The sequence below is a fragment of the Chaetodon trifascialis genome, chromosome 23, assembly GCF_039877785.1.
Source record: "Chaetodon trifascialis isolate fChaTrf1 chromosome 23, fChaTrf1.hap1, whole genome shotgun sequence".
NCBI lineage: Eukaryota > Metazoa > Chordata > Actinopteri > Chaetodontiformes > Chaetodontidae > Chaetodon > Chaetodon trifascialis.
In genome coordinates, this window is record NC_092078.1 from 13036638 (window position 1) to 13056122 (window position 19485).

The 19485-nt window shown below is 43.1% G+C and overlaps 1 protein-coding gene across 1 annotated transcript; it reads right to left on the reverse strand.

The window, feature by feature from the left end:
* Positions 1 to 435: 435 nt before the first annotated feature.
* LOC139351200 (protein O-GlcNAcase) lies at positions 436 to 17977 on the reverse strand. The gene is made up of 17 exons (XM_070992971.1): positions 17745 to 17977; positions 15393 to 15444; positions 12989 to 13086; positions 12661 to 12791; positions 12402 to 12573; positions 12220 to 12318; positions 9722 to 9991; positions 8222 to 8308; positions 7579 to 8054; positions 7308 to 7482; positions 6826 to 6882; positions 6317 to 6402; positions 6014 to 6118; positions 5460 to 5551; positions 5130 to 5319; positions 3734 to 3893; positions 436 to 3279 (listed from the first exon to the last, which is right to left on the reverse strand). Exons 1-17 carry the CDS (start codon positions 17782 to 17784, stop codon positions 3143 to 3145), a joined length of 2427 nt encoding a protein of 808 aa, XP_070849072.1. The 5' UTR covers positions 17785 to 17977; the 3' UTR covers positions 436 to 3142.
* Between the last annotated feature and the right edge of the window lie 1508 nt (positions 17978 to 19485).

A 19485-nucleotide genomic window follows, 5' to 3' on the forward strand; every position in this document is an offset into this window, starting at 1 on the left:
CAAAAACATGCTAATTAGGTTGATTGGTGACTCTAAATTGCCCCTAGGTGTGAGTGTGAGTGTGAATGGTGTGTGTATGTGCCCTGCGATCGGCTGGCGACCGGCCCAGGGTGTACCCCGCCTCTCAATCTGCCAGCCCCCCCGCGACCCTGAAAGGGATAAGCGGCATAGAAAATTGATGGATGGAAGATTGTATAGATTGTTAGATATACATGTGACTAATAGTAAACTGTGAAGCCACATTTCATCCACAAGGTGGCAGTGTCAGTAAAATACTGACCCTGTTTATGAAGTATCACAAAGTTGTAACTCGAGCCTCTATATTCACACATTTCTAATAAATTTGTAAAATTTTCAACCAACTTTTGTTCATGCTTAGTGTTATTCCAGTTTTTACTCACCGTGACGCATAAAAAAAACAGAGAAGTCGCCAAATAAGGGGAAAGAAATGTTTTTTTTTTAATAGGCATGAAATCAACAAGTCAGTTCAATAAAATCATCGTTGTTAAAATGACAGTTTAACTGTTATCGTCAATAAAAACAGACAGTAATTCTTTTTTTTTAACCCCTTCATTACCCTGCATAGACAGACTACATAGCACTCCACTGGGACTCATTGTAAAAACACACTGTACATGTACCTCACGGCAGGCAGACAGTGAGACAGTGAGGACACACAGATGACAGGAAACAGCTGCTTCGGCCTGGAAGTTAAAGGCAACTGTTTGAATCTCAAATTAGTACTATTATTCTTCTTATCATTTTTATTATTATTATATATTTTTTATTCTGTTGAATGAAAAGTGAGGGTGTTAGCTGTGGTTCATTATTATCTTTTTTTCACAGTGCTTCATTTTGCCTGTGCAGTTTATTTTGAAGTGTTTCCCGTCAACAACTATATTCACGCTTGTACACATCCACACACAAACCATACACCCCGGTCTAGAGTCAAAATATATTAAAGAATTGTAAATATTAAAAGATTATTAAAAAGATTATTCTCTTTTTTTTCCTCATCCAGGTGAAGTGACACGTTCTGCCACAAACAATAACACCTTTTCTAAACATTTTTCTTTACATGCATTTCTACCTCGGTGCTTTTTTTGTCTACGTCATTCTCAGTTCTGGGAGTAAATTCTTTTAACGTGAACTACCTCACGGACGATGGTGATGAGTTTGATAAGAAGAAGAAGAAACATACAAAAGTGCCTCTCAGTCTGTGATTGATCGAGCGTAATAATAATAATTTAAAAAAAAAGAAAAAGTAGAAATATAAATACTTGCACAATCAGTACTTGTGTCTATTAAGCTGCATTACAAAATAATGAACATTCGTAGTTCTACATACTTTCAGTTGAAGATTTGATTGTGAGAGCTGTTGTGCTTCGTTTAGCATGAATGCACGCATGTGTGTGTGTGAGTCTGCTTGTGTTCATTATGGTTCAGAATAAAGGCAGAATGACAGTCGTCTTTATTGGTTTGTTTGCACGCGCACACACACACACACACCATGTACAAAGTATCCACACGTACACCACACACATACTCACTGGCGATGTTTACAGTATCTGACAATGAAATGACAGAGAGGTATCTGTTATATCTAATTGATCCCAGCGTAAACTTCAGATAAGTGTGTGTGTGTGTGTGTGTGTGTGTGTGTGTGTGTGTGTGTGTGTGTGTGTGTGCGTGTGCGCGTGTGTGTTTATCTTATCTGTCCGCATGATTGTTTTCATGCACAGAAACCTTAATGAACAAATAAATAGTTTTTCAGATGAATTTTAGCAGGCATGCATTTTGTTGTTTTCTCTCAGGACTTTACAGCTATAATAGCTGAAAAAAGTCCAATAAAAAAAAATCTTCATCGACGTCGCCATCTTAGAGCATTCCTCTGAAGTGATAAATGTATATTCATGTCTATGTCCGTACACATGTAGTCCTACTTTGTTTTGTTCTTCATGCATGTAAACATTCATCTAACCTAAGCACGTGTAAACAGTGATGCTGTGCCTGGGTCCAGCCTGGCGATTCAACCAACAGGACACAAGCGAGAAAACAACAGCCTTAACCTTAAGAAAATAACTGTTTATGAACTAAGCAGCGGGAGCAGAGCAGGAGATCTCCTGTAGCATGTTTGTGTACAGGATTATTTCATGTTATCTTAACTTGGAAATGCCATTATTTGCTTTTATGCTGAGAGGAAATGCACCACCACTCTCATATCTGTACAGTTGAAATAAAGCTATAAAGACTGAAGACTGCGCCTCTCCAGGTAGGTCAGACATCAGGTCAGATAAGAATAGCAGCTCTGAGGCTTATAAGAATTTAGTGCCTTGCTTAAGGACTCATCAGCAGGGCAGATCCCTAAAGGCAAGTCCGACTATCCAAATTAATACACATTCTACCTAATCTACACATCACCACGTCCCAGACTGGGCTTCACAAGAAGCCTGTTTCCATGGCCGTTTTAAATGAATACAATGTCTAAAAAGCCTAATGCCCCTATTTTAAAAGGAGGACTTAATGAATTATTATCCTATATACGCCTCAGCACCACTGCCTGAGAATGTGCGCATGCCAGCTGTTTGACACGCTCTCTCTCGACAGTTTGTGAGATCAGACGCACGTTGCACATTCACCTGAACTGACTTTTGTGGTCACTTTGGACACAAGCTTACATATATACAGTATAAACATACATGTTAATGGTTGTACGTGACACATGTTCTGCAGAGGAGAAAGCTGCAGCTGCTGTGATCTGCTGCTCTGCTCCCATCTCGCTCTATTCTCTTGTTGACTTCCTTGTAATTTGACTGAATTCTATAATCTGTAGTCAGGGGCGGAATCTGAGAGGGATTAGCACAGTTCTGCTGAATGTTTAAACCCAAAGCTTATTTTATATTTTGGAAGTCGCTCAGAAATCTCTGGGTTCATCCCATTACTGCCACACAGACTCAAAGGAATCCAGGATTGTCTCTCTTGACGGGGGAAAACACAGATCCTGCTCATGTGCGAGGCGGAGCCGTCTCTATGCTGTACTGTACATGCTGTGCTTCCAACATCTTTCTGTGTGTGCGAGTGCCTCTGTGTCTTTACATGTTTCTGGTGGTGTGCATGTGTTTGACCACGTGAGTGTTTGTGTTCAGAGCAGCCTGCCCAGCACCACTCCCTCTCTGCTCCTCGCTTCTCCTCTGAGGATCTCCAGGAAGCCCAGTTTTGTCAGGAACTCCAGCCTCTGACGGTCTGTCGGCTGCACCTCGCAGAACACACCCTGAGACCCTGCACGCACAGTTAAAGACAGATCTCTGCTCACAAAAACTGCACAAACTCCCCCAGAGGATAGTGTGAGGTAGTCTGTCATGAAAAATTATGAAACTGCAGGATTTCAACCTTCTGAATTAATATCAGCTCTCCAGCATGCAGGCAAATAAACATTTTAAAACGAATTTAATGGTGTGAAAACACCGACAGGAAGTTTGACCCCTGCTCACATTAATGAGCATGCTGAGTGGTATTGCGACACTACTTCAACCCTCTGTGTTTTTCTGCTCTTCTGTTTAGCCTTTTCTCCAGAAAGGATATTTTAATATACAGTGCAGGAGTATGTGAGTATTTTCTACAACATTTCAGATTGCACCATAGACCTCAGATTAGTCACAAGTGAGGGTTCATGGTCATTTTGGCAGACCATATACATACACACTCATACAATGGCTCGACACCGTGTCCTTACCGTTGGCCTTGAGCGCAGTGAGGAGGGCGGTGAGCAGGGTGCGGCTGACGCTGATGTCCACCAGCTCAGGCAGGGCGTCCAGTCGCAGCTGAGAGGGGAAGTGATAGAGGAGAGAGTCTGGGTACTCTCCCTGGTCCTCCTCCATCAGCTGGATTAAGTCCTGCACAGAGGAGAGCAGAGACGCAAAGACATTCTCACTTGCTGATGAAGTCCTGGACGTGAACTGTTTCCCTTTCAGTTTAAATGATTGGTGGCTGGTGGAGGGGGTTGTAGAAACAGCAGTCCTATATTCTTGTAGTTTCCAAGAGCAGCCACTAGATGTTACTAACGGGCCAAATTTGATGGATTGCCCCTTATATAAACACATTAACAATATAATTACATACAAAGAGACAGTCATCATCAGTAATCATCATCATATATTCAAATCCCTGATAACATCAACAGAGAACCTTCAGGTTTTGTGTTTTGTAGACATTGACCTTTGTTATTAGTCTAATGGACTTCCTGTTTGACAAGCTGGTAAGCAGTTTTTCCTGGAACACTAGTTTCCAAGCCATAAAGCATATATTAAGACAACTACGCAATCAAGGAAAGGATAAATAACAAAGAGCACGTGGTGATAACTCATTACATAAGACACTGGTGTCACGTTGCTGTGTCTCATAAAGCCAGAAAAGATGCCATTCAGACACCTGCGTACTGGAAAGCTTTTTCCCAGCTTCATACACCTGTGGCTGCAGCGTGAATGACGCCCAGAGTCGGGCTGTCAGCGCGCACCATGACGCACAGAGTGGGCAGATGAATCCTTCACAGATGTCAAGGACTGACTGTTCCTGATGCTCTGATTGGCTCCTTGCCTAAGATCACTCAGCTCACTTTGTCAGGGTGGGCAGCAGCCACACTACGGCGAAGTCTGTCTTATCAATCAAGGGGAAGAATCATTTGACTGGTCATGCCTGATGCTTACCCATAACTACCATACTACAACACATCTACAGTCTATTCTTGCTGTTTACAACCCAATTTCCAAATCTGGTCTGTGCGTTAATGTAGTGTTGATGTGTGTGTGTGTTTATCTGTACTGCGTGTGTGTCACTTGATTTGTTTACCCGTATGTGCCACCCACTGCCCAGTAGGTTATTAATCCATCACAGAGGGGTCCAGATGGTGAAACTGCAGGAACCGATATGTCTAAACATTTGTGCGCATAATTTTACCTATGTGTGTGTGTGTGTGTGTGTGTGCGTGCGTGCGTGCGTGCGTGCGTGTGTGTGTGTGTGTGTGTGTGTGTGTGTGTGTGTGTGTGTGCGCGCCCTTCAAAATGACAGCATAGGTTTGGATAAAAAACGATGCTTTTAATGACTATTTGGCTTCTTCTTCTCTCCATATTCACCTGTGCGTTGGGGTGTGTGTTGCCCCCTTTGGGTGGGTATTTGTCCCTCATGGCAGGCATCCAGCTGGCCTGGCACCGCTTGGCAAAGGAGCGAACGTCCAAGATGCCCAACACACAGCCACACACACCCAGCTCATCCTCCAGGATGAAGCTGTACTCTGGGCACAACGCCAGGCACGGCCCGAGACATCTGTGGACATGAAACAACACTGCTATTTAAAAATATGTGAAAATAGTATTCCAATGTGATAAATAGCCATTGTGGAAATGATCTGCAATGCAAACAATTACTCCTCTTTCTTTGTCTCTCTCTCTCTCTCAAACACACACCTGTCTCCTATGACATCTGGGTGAGCAGCACTGGACCCTTGCCCACCCTGAGTCCTCAGGTGGAGTTGGCGCACCATTCGATACAACTCCAGCTACACACACACACACACACACGCACAAAATAAATGATTATTGTTTGAAGATTTCATGCCCCGGTCTGTTACACCATATGTTCCCCACACCAAAACTCTACAGGTGACTGAACAATGAGGGTCCCTTGATAATGATGTTTAACTTTGAAGCATTTCTCCATGTAAGGATCTTACTGTGACTGAACATTTCATCAATTTTCCATGACTTTCCATTATTAAGTCAGTGTGTCTGCATGACCTCAAATTCTCTTTCCTGGTTTGTTTCCAAATGTTTTTCTGAAGGGGTAAGTAGTGTGGTTTCCACCGCAGCTATGCTCAAATTCTGCAGCTGGTGCACTGATTGTATAAATGCAAATATTCCTTGACCTTCCCTTTCTGAAACCTTAAACTTCCATGTCATTCCACCAATCATCCTGGCACTATGCATGAGACAATATCATGTCTGAGTGCGACTTCTCCTACCTTGTCCTTGCCGTGGTAGGGCCTGATGTTATAGAGACGAGAGGTAGGGAAGAGAGGAGGAGGGTGAGTGAAGAGTTCACTGCTGCTGCCTATTGGGAGGAGCATCTTCAAAGCACACACACACACACACACACACACACACACACACAAAGAAACACACACGTTAGGCAGTTATAAGAGGGCTGAATGTCAATGCCACTTATTAGAATTAGAATGTAAGCATACAAGCACACACTGATACAAAGTAAGGAAACAAGAGGAGTTATTACTAAAATCCAAGGAAGATATTACACAAACACACACCTGCACCTCCCCAGACACGCCCCCTTTGAACACCCATGGCTCTGACTCCACTCCCAGTAGGTCCGCCCCCGTGGACTTCCCACACCCTACCACAGACAACAACCACAGATCAGTCTGGTGACATCACATGGTTGTGGCCAATGAAATGCTAGGACAGTCAGCAGAGATGGAAAATGACTGCACAGTTTATCATCTTTAAATATTCATGCTGGCATAAAAGTTCAGTGTTTTACAGCATTACAGCTCCTCAGGAGATGCTTGCTGAAATTAACTTCTGTTTCAGTTTTTATGCCGGCACCATAAATATTTGAAGCACGACTGGTGGCTCAGTCCTCACTGCACCCTTATCTGGAGCTCCATTAAGCAAGAAACAGTGATTGGATGTCGGGTTTATACTGTAGGAGAACATTTGCAGACTGAATTTACTTTGGATAGGAATGATTTGTGCAGCAGAGGTGATGTGTAGTTAGTTACTTTGGGCGTGGAGTTTAGAGGTCATGCATACTCACAGTGGAAGCAGTTCCTCCAGGTGCCCAGGGTGGAGCTGTCACTCAACACTCGTCCATCTGAGTGAGACAGGTGAGTGGGTGGGGTCAGATTATAGTGCGCAGTATGTTACGATATAATGAAGACTAGAAGAGCACAGTATAGCATAGCATACTACTGGAACAATACTATACCACAGGATAATGTACTGAGCCATGATATACTACACTGTATCACAGGCAGTGAGTAGTATAGCATAACATACTAGAGTATAGCTACTCTATAATGCATTATACCACACTACAACTAAAACTACTATACTAAACGATACTATACTCAGTATAATAGGGTAATAAAGCAAAGCATACTTATAGCATATACTACACTGTACTATAGGGAGTGTTACAGGGCAGCATAGTATACCACAGGTTACAACTGGTCAGCTATACTGTAGCATGCTATACTGTTCCCATAGTTCCCTGCTCCCATCTCTCTTTACACTCACCCAGCCAGCATATGAATGCTTTTGCCACCAGAGCCATATTCCTCAGGTCCCACACATAAGGGTAAAGGTCATAGAGCACTGCCCTGTTGGCCCCACCCACCACGCTACAGTGGAGCTGTGCTATGTCTTCACACAGGGACAGGAAGCGGGAGGCCCGACCTCGCCACTCATCGATCTGAGGACATTCATACATAATACAAGCCCTTTTTATCAGTCACATTCATCAATCTCGCACTCTACAGTTAAATTTGCACAAAAAGCACACGCTGACCTTCTGAGGCGGAGTCTTTTTGCTGTTAGTGCTGACCAGGTGGCAGTTTGTTTTCAGCCAGGTCAGGTCCTGCAGCAGTTTCTGGGCAGACGGGCCATGCTCATGAGGCAGATAATGAAGACCAACCAGCAGCCGCACCTGAGATTCACTTAGTAGGACTTTCCCACCACAGAGTCCCCGACCCTGGGCCTTCTGCCCTCTGCCTCCACCTGAAGGTGCTCCAGACCGGGATCCTGGGGGTTGCTGATTGGGTTGACTGGGCTGGTTTGACCTCTTCTTCTCCCCTTCTTGTCCCTCCCTCTCCCCCTTGACCTTAGTGGGTGATGACGGGGGCGAGCTGGAGTTCAGGGGGAAAACAGGAAGTTTGGCCACTGCAGAGGTTCCTCTCATGGTGGACGGGCAGTCGGATCTGTCGGGAGTTTTGCAACGAGATGTGGGAGCAGAGGAACGGTGGTCTGCTCGTGAGCTCTGTCGACCTGTAACGATAAAAAATTCAGTTTGTGGTCAACAGTGCAGTGAAATAACGCAGTTCACGTATAAATCCAACCAAATGTGGTGAAAGTGGCTGAGCAGGTTAAGTGTTTCAGTCCAGTCGAATGTCAGCACACATATACAAGTACAGCACTACATCTTAATGTTTTACCTGCTTGTAGAGGTTGGTTGAGTTCCTCCATCCAATCATGTAGTGCAGCAGACAGAGCTCTATCAGGACAGTACTCACACTCCTCATCTAGGGCATACACAACATTGTTATGTCATATATGAGGATGCTAAGTTACTCATATTCATACAGTACACAGTACAGGAAACACTCCTTTACATAATCGGTTTGTGATGTTCACAGCATTCCAGTGGGACATGTTTTGGTGGACAAACCAACTCACGTGTATCGTACATGTCTCCCTTATCTATGATATTTATGCATGACTGGAAAAGAAGATAGCCACCCATCTCAGAACACTGGTGTTTGCTGGTCAGATGGAGCCACTGATAAGAGTCTCTATAGGAGTAACACTAAAACATGACATTTGCGATTGTTGTTTTACTTTTCTCTTTGCCAACATGCGCCACTGTGCTTATGCTGGAAATACTGCAATATTAATGACCTGTAGGAATGGAGAAAATACAGAACCAAAAATCAAAAAACGTCCAGAAATGGAAGCTACGCCAAGTCCATTTTGCAGTGTTGAGTATTAAATATGACAAACTCAAAATCATAGACAAGATAGACAAATTAAAGAACTGGATCAGATCGCCACTTAAACGTCTCAACGAACTCTGATCTTGAATAAAAACCTATAATTCTTCATACTCCATGCATTGTTCATGTGTTAGTTCCTTCTCCTACACTGAATCCAGTACTTGCTTCACTGACTATCACCCTCCCTCTCATGCTATCATTAAGATTCCTCTTCCATTTCCTTCCACATCACAGGCTTCAGCCTGCCCTTCATCTCTTTTCTCATCCCCTCCCTTAAAGCCCATTTCTCCTCCACCCTCCGCCTTGTTTCTCCTCCACAGAGCGACCTTCCTCTCTTCTCATTTCTTCCTTCACACACCACACAATTATTCCTCCATCACCGCCTCTCCCCGATCGGTAGTCAGAGCAACATCACACACTACAGCAGTTCTCTACCCCACATTTTTCCACCCAGCTCTCGTTTCCTCTTTTGTCCTCTGGTGCTATTTTCCTGTATTGTATATGCACTTTGTGTGAAATAGATGGATTCCTGTCAATAGCTGTGAGAGTAGATGGAGATTGATGAAACTGGTGAATTGTTCAACTCTGTATCAGGGAAATATTTTTATTCTGTTTAACTACAGCCAATAAGTTTACTCAGTCGACTTGTCCGGGAGAACAGATGGAACTTAAATTCCTTCAAGTTAATTGATTTGTTAAATAATATCAGGCAACATTTCTGCCTTGTGGTTAAAATTGTGTTAGTTGCCAAGCAACACAGGCTTATTAAACATTTCTCCCGGAAGCAATGGGACCAACTGTGCACAGCTCTGGTCTGGCAGAGCCCATATTAGTTTATTAACTCGGGACATTTTCTGTCTCATCACTGCTACTTCCTCCTTCCAGTTGTTCATTAATCCCTTTGCCTTTCTGCCGCATTCTTCTCTCCACCTCTCCTCTCACCTTTCCTCTCCTCTTTTCCAGCTCTGTACCAGCTTCCCAGTGTATGGAGAGGGATGTAGTTGGCTTCGAACTCGCAGTTGGGGTTGAGTAACAGGCCTCTCAGGTGGCTCCTCAGCTGAGGCTCTCGGCCCTTAAAGGGCCCCAGGAAGAGACGCCTGGAGTCGTAGTCGTTAGCGTGCAGGTTATCCCAGATGAGCGGGGGACGCTGGAGGACAGACTCCACCTCAGCCAGGCAGTCAACAGACAGCTTCCTGGAGATGACCTTACTGCCTGTGGAGAGTGAAGGGGAAAGGTTGACAAGAGGAAGCCTGAAGGTTTGAGGAACAGACTTCACATCAAATCAAATCTGAGGTGCACAACAGGAGACTGGAATGAAGAAGCTGTTCTCTCCATGGGGCGCTTTCTGACCAGTTGGTGTATTTGAACTTTGGACTTGCCCCTTTAATCCTGAATAATGATAGAATAAAGAATAATAAAATCAAACAAACTGAAACAAACCACAAAATGTAAAATCGAAGTATTTACATCAGATAGCCATCAGTTACTTGTGCTTTGCTTTACGGTAACAAAACAAAATAAACTGAATAGTTTCTCTGAATAGGTGGACAATCAGGTCTCACAAGATGCTCACATGTCCATTAAACAGTTATTTTCTCGAGTGATTTTTTTGCATATTTTGCATGCCGAGCTGTTTTTGTTGTTGTTCAGGTAAAGTTCTTCAAATTCAAGAGAGTGTTGCCTTTGCCCAGCACACGTGGAATAAACAAACGACACCAACTCTGTTACTGTTTCTGTTCATTTCCTACAGTGAAAAACTCTTGGAAAGTTGGAAAGCACAGGACAGCCTCTCATAGGAGAACAATAAAGACAAAGAAGAAAATTCAAACAAAAGAAGACGATAATGTGTGTGTTTGTGTGTGTGTGTTTCTATTGTACATCCATATGCATGTGGGCGGATTTGCACTTAAATCCTTGAGGACGGAGGATGTTCTGTGTGAATCTGTGCCTGCACCCAATTGCATGTGTGTGTGTGCTGAGCTGTGTATTGTATAGATCATGGGTCAACTAATGAGGCTAAAAACAGAAATGAAGAAATTGTACTTAAAGAAATGTTATATTCATTTAATCACAGTCTTAATGAGATAAAGATCTATTTTCCAAGAGCGACCTGGGAACAAGTAACACTGACAACCCAATCAGCAAACAGAAACACAATTACACAATAAACAAGGATTCATAAAAACAGACTTTTCAACAGCAGAGCTTTATAGATGAATAACATGAGACGCCTATTCTTCTTGAAAGAAGGAACATAATACAGACAACAATACAGAATATCTTCATAGTCAAAGACAGACATGAAGGTTGACTGCACACTACTTTTACAGTTGGAAGAAGGCAGACATCCTTTAATTCTACACAAGAAGCCTAGTTTGTTTTTAAATTTGAGTCAAATCCTAAATATGAATCATGGAAGATAGTCTTCTGTCAAGCCAAATTAAGTATACGTGTGACTCAGCATGACTAATAAGGGTTTTTTAATGGCAGGATAGTCAGAGTCACTGGTGGAGGTGAGGAGCATGCAGTCGGTCTTCTCTGTATTTAAAATTGGTGTGTGATTAAGGAGTGGTGATTGGAAAGCATCAAAGGCAGAATGAGGATGAATCAGGGCCTGAGCTGGGGTGCAGCCTGGGAGAGATGTGAGTGGAGGTATTGATGTAAAAATGTAACTGCAGGCTTAGCTGTAGCAACCCTGACAGCAAATATAGCAGGATCCAGCTGGGTCAACAGAATACAGCCACGTCATACATGTGAGGGAATTTTCTATCACAGGCCTTCTGTGGTAAGGCGCCCAAAAGTCTCAGGGTTGGACAACACAGAGGCCTCAGACACAGACACATCAACATAATATTTGGAGGCCATTCTAGCAGACAGCAGATAGGAAGTCTCTCCTCGTGAAGTAGCCAAGGTCTTGCAGATAAACTGTATAGACTGATATCGGACCAATTCAAGGAGGAATGCTCGAGGAGACATTTTAAGAGAATTAGGTCAAAAGTGTCCTCAGTTAGAGGGATGGATGTCAGGGCATACGTAAGTATGGTATGAGCTATTGTTTGGGCTTTGACTATCCAATAGAGTACCAGAAATGTAGAAGGAGGGTGCAGAATATCCATAATAAGGAAATAGTTCAAGGAATAGAAGGGAAAACATGTGACATTGGGGGTATTAATACACCCCATTAGATCGGACATCTTCAGAGTTTGGTGTGGCACTACCTTGGTTCACTTGTGGACATTGTGTTGCTCATCAACTTCTCCTTGATGCATCAAGCCTGCAATAAATACCTCTGCATAACACATCTGAAGTCTCCTGGTGAACTCCCTCCTTCAGCTCACAAGAATTTCCACCACAATACAGTGCAGTAAAGTGAGCAGTTAAATCCATTACATCACAAGTTAAATAGTTCCCATATATGCTAACTTGTATCTGTCACTCACCTGTCCATACCACTGTTATGTTGGGCAGCAGGTCCTCTCCAACAGTCTGCAGGTAGGGAGACTTTGATACGCTTGGAGAACACAGAGAACCACAGTACTCTACAGGGAGAGAGAGACGCTTCATCAACTGCACATGTCAGATTCTGCAAACACTCCAACTCAATTCACTTCATTACTCCTACCTGTGGGGCAGAACAGGAAGACGGGTGGTTCCCCCAAGAACCGATAGATCTCATTGGTTACAGTGACCTGAGCATGAGCGAATGAAGAAAAGGCCTCGCTGTCGGCCTGACACATGGAGTGATCGATGTCATCAAACAGAATGGCAAATGCCTGGCAACCCAGGTCTGATACCTGGAGAGAGAGAGAGAGAAGAAACAGAGGCTCAAATCCTGAAACGTTGCACTCCTGCAGTATCTATCATCTCACTGTGTCCTGTACCTGTCTCAGCTTGCGTTTGAGTAGCGTCAGGTCGCAGGAAGAAGAGAAGACGATGTCCTGACCAGGCGAGAGGGCGTAAACAAACCTCAGGCCTCTCGACTGGGCCTCCGATATAAGAGTACGCAACTGACCTGAGAGGAGAGGCGATGAAGAATTTTGAGTTTGAAACATAAAGTGGGACAAAAGGAGTCACACCGGCCAGTGTTTGCAAAAAAATGCTAAATTATGATTACAGATGTCTTAGATTTCTAGCATAGCGGGAAAACTTGGATGCACATGTGGGTGGATGAGCGGTAAATCAGCAGATGGATGAATGGGAGGATCTTACCCTCCTCTTCAGGAGAGTAGACTTCCCTCCACAGCAGTCTGTGTTTGAGGTCATCTTTTGGGCCGTACAGATACGTGTTCAACCCCCAGTGCTGCATCCTGGCACAGAAAAGAAAGAAAAGACATAAAAAGACTGTGATTTGGTGCTCTGCGAACACTCCTGACAGATGCTTTATTAGAACTTTTAGAACTCTTTTGATCATTTTAAAACCTTAAAATACACAAATTCTCAAGTCCAAAGGTGCTTTTTCTGCCAAGACTGCAAGCTGTTGTCACTTTTAAAATAATGTATTAAAGCAGATTTAACAAACGTTTAAATCATTGTTTAATCATTAGACTTTTCCAATTTTGTCCTTATAGTCAATTTGCTATTCCACTCTCCTGCATCTCTGTTTTTACACTGCAGCTCACAGTTTGATTTGATTTAAATTTGGGTTTATACTTTATATACTGGTAAAGAAAAAAACAAAAAAAACATTGTAAATAAAGTGAGCAACAGTGTGTGGGATGTCAGTTTATGATTTAAAACTATCGTAACTATTTAAACCTTTGTTGAGTGCAAAAACACAAATCATCTTTTACTTAGACGACATGAGCAGCTGAGAAAGAGGCAAGGACAGAAGGAAGGGAAAAAAAAACAGAAAAACAACAAGCAGTGAGAAAATAGGTCCACTGTATTGATCATGGGGCTCCATGGCCGCCTCAGTTACAGGAAATGAACTCCTGAATTATAAATAGCGCATAGTACGAGGAGTGAAACAATATCTGCATCACACACATAGACAAAACATGAATATCACAATCTCTCTCTCTGGACATGGACCAGCTCTTGTCTTCCTTGTCATTTGTGGGTGGACTATGTTCTCACGCTCTCCCTGCTTCACTTCCTGGACAGATGGTATGTAAGTCGCCTCCACAAAGCTGCAAGCTGCCTGCCTCGAACACACAATCAGACACAGGCACGCACTCACATACTGTACACACGTCCACCGCCCCACTCTGCCAAACTTATGCAACACTCGAGCGTATGAATTTTGCCTGCGCCCCGCACTTGAGTCTAAAAAAGCCAATCTATAAATAAACCTGGAGCCCACACACTCAGCTGCCGCTACACCGACAAAGTTTTGGGAGTCATATTTGTCCTCATCAGGAAGCAGCAATGGCCTGTTCACCAAAGCTTTGTTTGGCCAGTATCACATGAAAATTGTGATCATGGTTACTAATAGGAACAGAAAACATGTGCCTTTGTCCTCAGTAATGACTTCCTCCATATATTTAAGAGCAGTGGAAAGCAGAGAGCAAAGGGAACAACTTCTCTCCAGGGATGCAGTCGACTGTCACTATTGGCTGTTGTACTACAAAACTGTGTCAGTGCTCCCAAAGGGCATTTATGCTGATGCGTTCATTTGTAAGATCAGCGTGACGTCAAGAATTAATTGGCTCCCTACTGACAAGAAGGTATACGCACGGTGCAATATACAGGAAGTGTGCATGAAAAGGGAAAGCCACATCTGTCACTTGTTTCATATGTAACACACTGTTGTGTCATGATCAGTGTATTCATGTTTTAATTTTCAAGGATGGGCTAGCGATGCTTCAAATGGCACCTTGACTGTGTGTGTTCTGCACTCGGGCATGATCGTTAAGTATTCTACTGTAGTTCACTGTCACGGCAATCACTGCGCGCTGATTCAAGCTGAAAGAGTCCGTGTCTCATCGTGAGCTGATGGAACTGTTAATGAAAACTGTTGTGGCAGTCTCAATACGGAGCTGCCTTGCTTCTGTTTAATCAAGATTCAGAGAGACTTGGCTCATGAACCTGCTGCCTTGATTAATGGATTACTGTCTCTTCGGGGACTCACGCTGTATACAACAGTTGATTATACTGAATGTTGAATTTCACCTGGTTTAAACGGCTTCTCGGCTACAGTTCTTATGATGTCGTGATGCTTACAAACAAGAGCCTATTGTGGCACTGCACTGGTATCTCTCCACTCTCTGTGGCCAACAACTAAAGAGCATGGTTGTGCTGAGAAGCTCCCTGGTGTGAAGGTCTCTGCGTGGAAAAAGATGCTGCTAAAGAAACAGCTCAGACATGGAAATACATGACAATAATGTCCATGAAAATGCAGTATCTCTCCCTGCCCCCCCCCCCCGATCCCTGGCTAAGCCTCAGGACTGAGGATGAGCCTGCCCTTTGCTATGGAGCCATCCTGAGTCAGTGATCTCTCTCAGGTGTGCCTGGCACTGAAATAAAGGTGTGCAACTGGGTTCAGCCCAGAAGCGTCGGGTCAGTGGCTCCTGTGCTGCTCACATACACTACACACAGTACAGTGCATGCAAGTTTGCAGACACCAGTTTCATCACAGCTTGCAAGCTTCTTGAAAGATTGATGACAGACTTACCATTGGAAGAGAACTTTCCTCTGATCCATAGACCAAGGCCTCCCATAGAAGCCTGCAGATGAAAAGCATGACATGAGAGCATGCATGTCACTGATATAATGAAACATCTAGAGTACTGATGAATTCTACAAGGCCATGCAGGGGACACGTTTTTCTTTACCATCATAGGCTTCAATGGCTTGTGGATACCCTTTTTGATATACTGCATGTCTTTTTTCTAAAGCAGTAAATAGCTGTGTGGAACACAAACAACACAGCATAACACTTTTCATATCAAACATATGCACCACGCCATTCCCTAGTGGATATCATATCACGTGGTACTCTGCACGGTTTAGTTGCTGTTGCCGGCTCTGCACTAATTAATCACAAACTAGACAGTTATCAGCTACTGGACGCTATTCGTGGACAGCTACAGTACTGTATGAGCACATAAAAGGATGTGAGCTGTTCCACTGGTTACTTGGACACATCCCCTCTGTGTTTGGCAGAGGCATAATTCATCTCCTGCTACACTCTCCATCACATTTGCTATTTTTAGAAATGGGAGCATCTCCAGTGTCCCTCTCCCTCCTTTGTGTTTTTTGAATAAGTCTGCAGGGAAAGAGAGAGAGAGAGAGAGAAAGTGTGTGTCTATGTGCATGTGTGCGCGCACAGTAAGTGGGTCAAAGTGAGAAGTAAATCAGATCCACTGAAAATCCACACGTGTGTATGCGCACGTGTATGACACAGGTACCTGGGTGTCTGAGCGTGCATGTGTGTGTGCGCTGCAGAGCACTCCCCACGAAGTCAGACCCAATTACTAACTCTGTTGGATGCTACCACATGGGACTGAGAAACACACTGGTTTAAGAGGTTTCAGGAGTTAGTAATGAGGTGTGAGTGTGTGTCTGTGTGTGTTTGTGTTGCATTGTCATTGCGATATGAATTTCCAAAATAAACGCATTGCAAAGGGCTGTGAAACCAGACAAGCTGAGGATTTGAAGAGCTGGAAAGTTGAGACAAAAAGACCAGTGTTGAAACTATGAGTTCATTAAAATCGATTATAATAATCAATAATCATCATTTGTTGGTTCCACCTCGTCAAATGTGACGATTGGTCGCTTTTCTCTGTTTTATATCATTGTGAATTAGATATTTTGGGCAATAAAATGGACCTTAATCACAGAGATGACAGACATATTTCCACTTCCTTTCCACAGCAGATAGATCTGTCCTCGCCGCTGCCAGCTGTTTTGACAAGACACCTCTCTGTCGCTCTAAATTCACATGATAGCTCCTCAACACAATACAGTGTGGCGTCAGATTCTGGGGTGACAGGAAGTTGGCTTCTCAACAGAAACGATGAGAACACATCTGGTTTGTCATCTGATCTTATTAGTATGAACAAGAATGTGTGAAATGCTTAGAAATGACCGTTTTCTTGTGACAGCATTAGAAATAACATACATAGAAAATAATATTTCTGGTTTATTTTCAGGGTCTATACTTGCAGACACAAATTTCCACCATAATTAGTCTGAAAACAGTATAACAGTGTCATCATCAATTTCTTCTTCTTCACTATTTTCTGTACTAATTAGTGTGGATCCTGCTTTGTCATTGTCATGACCTGCAGCCATAACCTGCACCCGCACTGCTAGTGTGGTGGTCAGGTCATCCCCTCCTGTTCTTTACTATCACCCTCAGAGGCTACCATCACATCATCCCCATCACCTCCAACATCATCAGCGCTCTTCATTGGATTTTTCTTCCGTTGAGGCCCTCAAATTAAACTCTTCCTAATTGTGTTCTTTCATCGTGCCACCATCATTACCATCGCCACCATCATCATCATTCGTGCTCTTCCTCACATCATCTCTCACAGCGTTACATTCAGTCAAACATCATCACAGTCTCCAGACATAACTGCAGTCTTGATAATCCAGCTCACCTTCACCATCATTGTCATTATCAACATCACATTATCTGAAATTCCATTATCATCATCATCACCATTAGTTTCACTATCATCATCATCATCTCCATCATCATCTTCACTACCCCAGCCATTATTCAGAGTGTTTTCCTTTCCTTAGGCTGCAGCCTTTGAACCAGACATCATTGGATGCTTTTCAGCGCCTGCTCTCTGATCTTCACTTCAAGCCTGGCTGATCACCAGCAACATCATCTCACAAAGACCGTCTTCATCAACATATTACCTTTCCCGCGCCCCCCTCCACCTCCAGTCTGTGACAAAACAATACTGAAATCTAGGTCAAACGGTGGTCAATTCAAAATCATCCCCCTGAGGTAAGAAAAAAAAATCACATGATCTGACAGGAGGTCAGTTCTGAAGTCGGCCGCTCTTACCTTCCACCACCCCACAAAGAAACTGCCTCTTCTCCTCCATCCTGTCCGCGGCCCCGCTGCCTCCCTCCGCGTCCAGTCGGCCCCTAACCAGCGAGGGACGACGAGATGCTTTCCCCTTCTGTCAGCTTAGATACCGAGTTTGTTCTTCATGCTTCTCCTCGATCTGCCTCCACCTCCTCCTCTTCCTCGCCTTCTCTCTACATCGCTAGAGCTCACGTGCTGCGTTCAGGTGTTCGGCGCAAGCTCCTGCTTTCGAGCATTTAACGCTAATTAAAGAAGAAGAAAAACAAAAGTGGCCTTTAAGAGTTTAATGAGTAAATAGAGACACGTCTATCCCGCTTTACACCGTGGTGACAGACTTTTATTTGTACTGTTATCTTATATAATTTATCTTATAATAAAAAACGACGAATTATTGTATTTTTATAGCACTTAGGCTATCTAAACAAAATTAAGAAAGGATCTTACCAACATACAATGAAACTGCTGCAGGGTCTTAAAACATGCTGGAATAAATTAGCTTGAAATTGTAAATGTAGAACTCAGAATAAAGTGACACATTACGGTATAATTGGGTTGTTTTTAATATGCGTGCATGGAGAAAACATTTTATCACATTTGAAATAAGTGAGTTTTCTGACTAGCAGAGACCTTTAATCTAAATCACAAAGCAAATTTTCTGAAAGTGCTTTGTTACATGTTATACTTTTGTTTCAAGAAAATCCTCCCCTGAGTTTGTCTGTGACATGGGAATGTAAACACTCATTAAGGAAAAGAAATTCAGGGCAATAGACCGTTTTCATGGCAGACATTTAGACACACAGGTGTATCTAATAACATTATTAATAACGGCTGTGTTCCATTCAGGTGAGTCACTTTCACAGCCCTTGGAATGTGTCCACTGTCTCGCTGGCCTGGCTTACTGGGACACATAATGGAATGGAGCCAGCCTTAATGTTGCTAATCAAACACACCTGTGGGCCTTTTAGTATTAACTATTAAACACAGTCATTGCATTCAATGTTAATCCAAACATTTTGAGTTATGTTGACACTATATCGGCCTCAGTGAAGTGTTAAAATAGATGACCAACAGTAACGTTTGGTTACTACAGGTGAGCTAATTCTTTGTGTAATATAACATTAGAAAATTATTCAGCTAACTAAAAGTATTTTTAGTTTTTTCTACGATATTGTATGTTTATGTCTTTAGATATTTTAGTGCATGGGGAAAAAAAACACACAACGCCGAAACTGAAGGGAACAGAAACGTATAGATCCATGAATAGACATTAAAAACTTTCTTTCTGACCACTGACAAATGATAATTAGCCTTCAAGATAGTGAGAATTTTAATAGGCTTTTGTCCATACAGCATTTCAACATGTTTCATCATTACGAAATAAATGTAGCTATAATTGATTTCCTCAACCAGTTTTGCTGCTGGTAAACGAAGCGCATTTATTTTCCTTTTCTATTCGTCGTTTCAGTGTTTTTTCACAAGGTCAAATTTTCCAGGTGGCCTTGAAGGCAGCATCAGCCTCCGCGTCCAGTCGTTTCGCACAGGCGCACTGGCCTCTGACAAGCAAGATGAGCAAAGTGTGTGTGTGTGTGTGTGTGTGTGTGTGTGTGTGTGTGTGTGTGTGTGTGTGTGTGTGTGTGTGTGTGTGTGTGTGTGTGTGTGTGTGTGTGTGTTGTTTAACACACTATTATACAATATTTCCTTAGTCATTTCTCCTTTT

Excerpts from the sequence above, each read along its gene's own strand:
- LOC139351200 (XM_070992971.1), bottom strand. The coding sequence starts at position 17,784 with ATGGAGGAGAAGAGGCAGTTTCTTTGTGGGGTGGTGGAAG. Across the intron at positions 5,552-6,013 it reads CCTACCACGGCAAGGACAAG|CTGGAGTTGTATCGAATGGT; the intron begins GTAGGAGAAGTC and ends GTGTGTGTGTAG. Across the intron at positions 5,320-5,459 it reads CCAGATGTCATAGGAGACAG|ATGTCTCGGGCCGTGCCTGG; the intron begins GTGTGTGTTTGA and ends TCATGTCCACAG.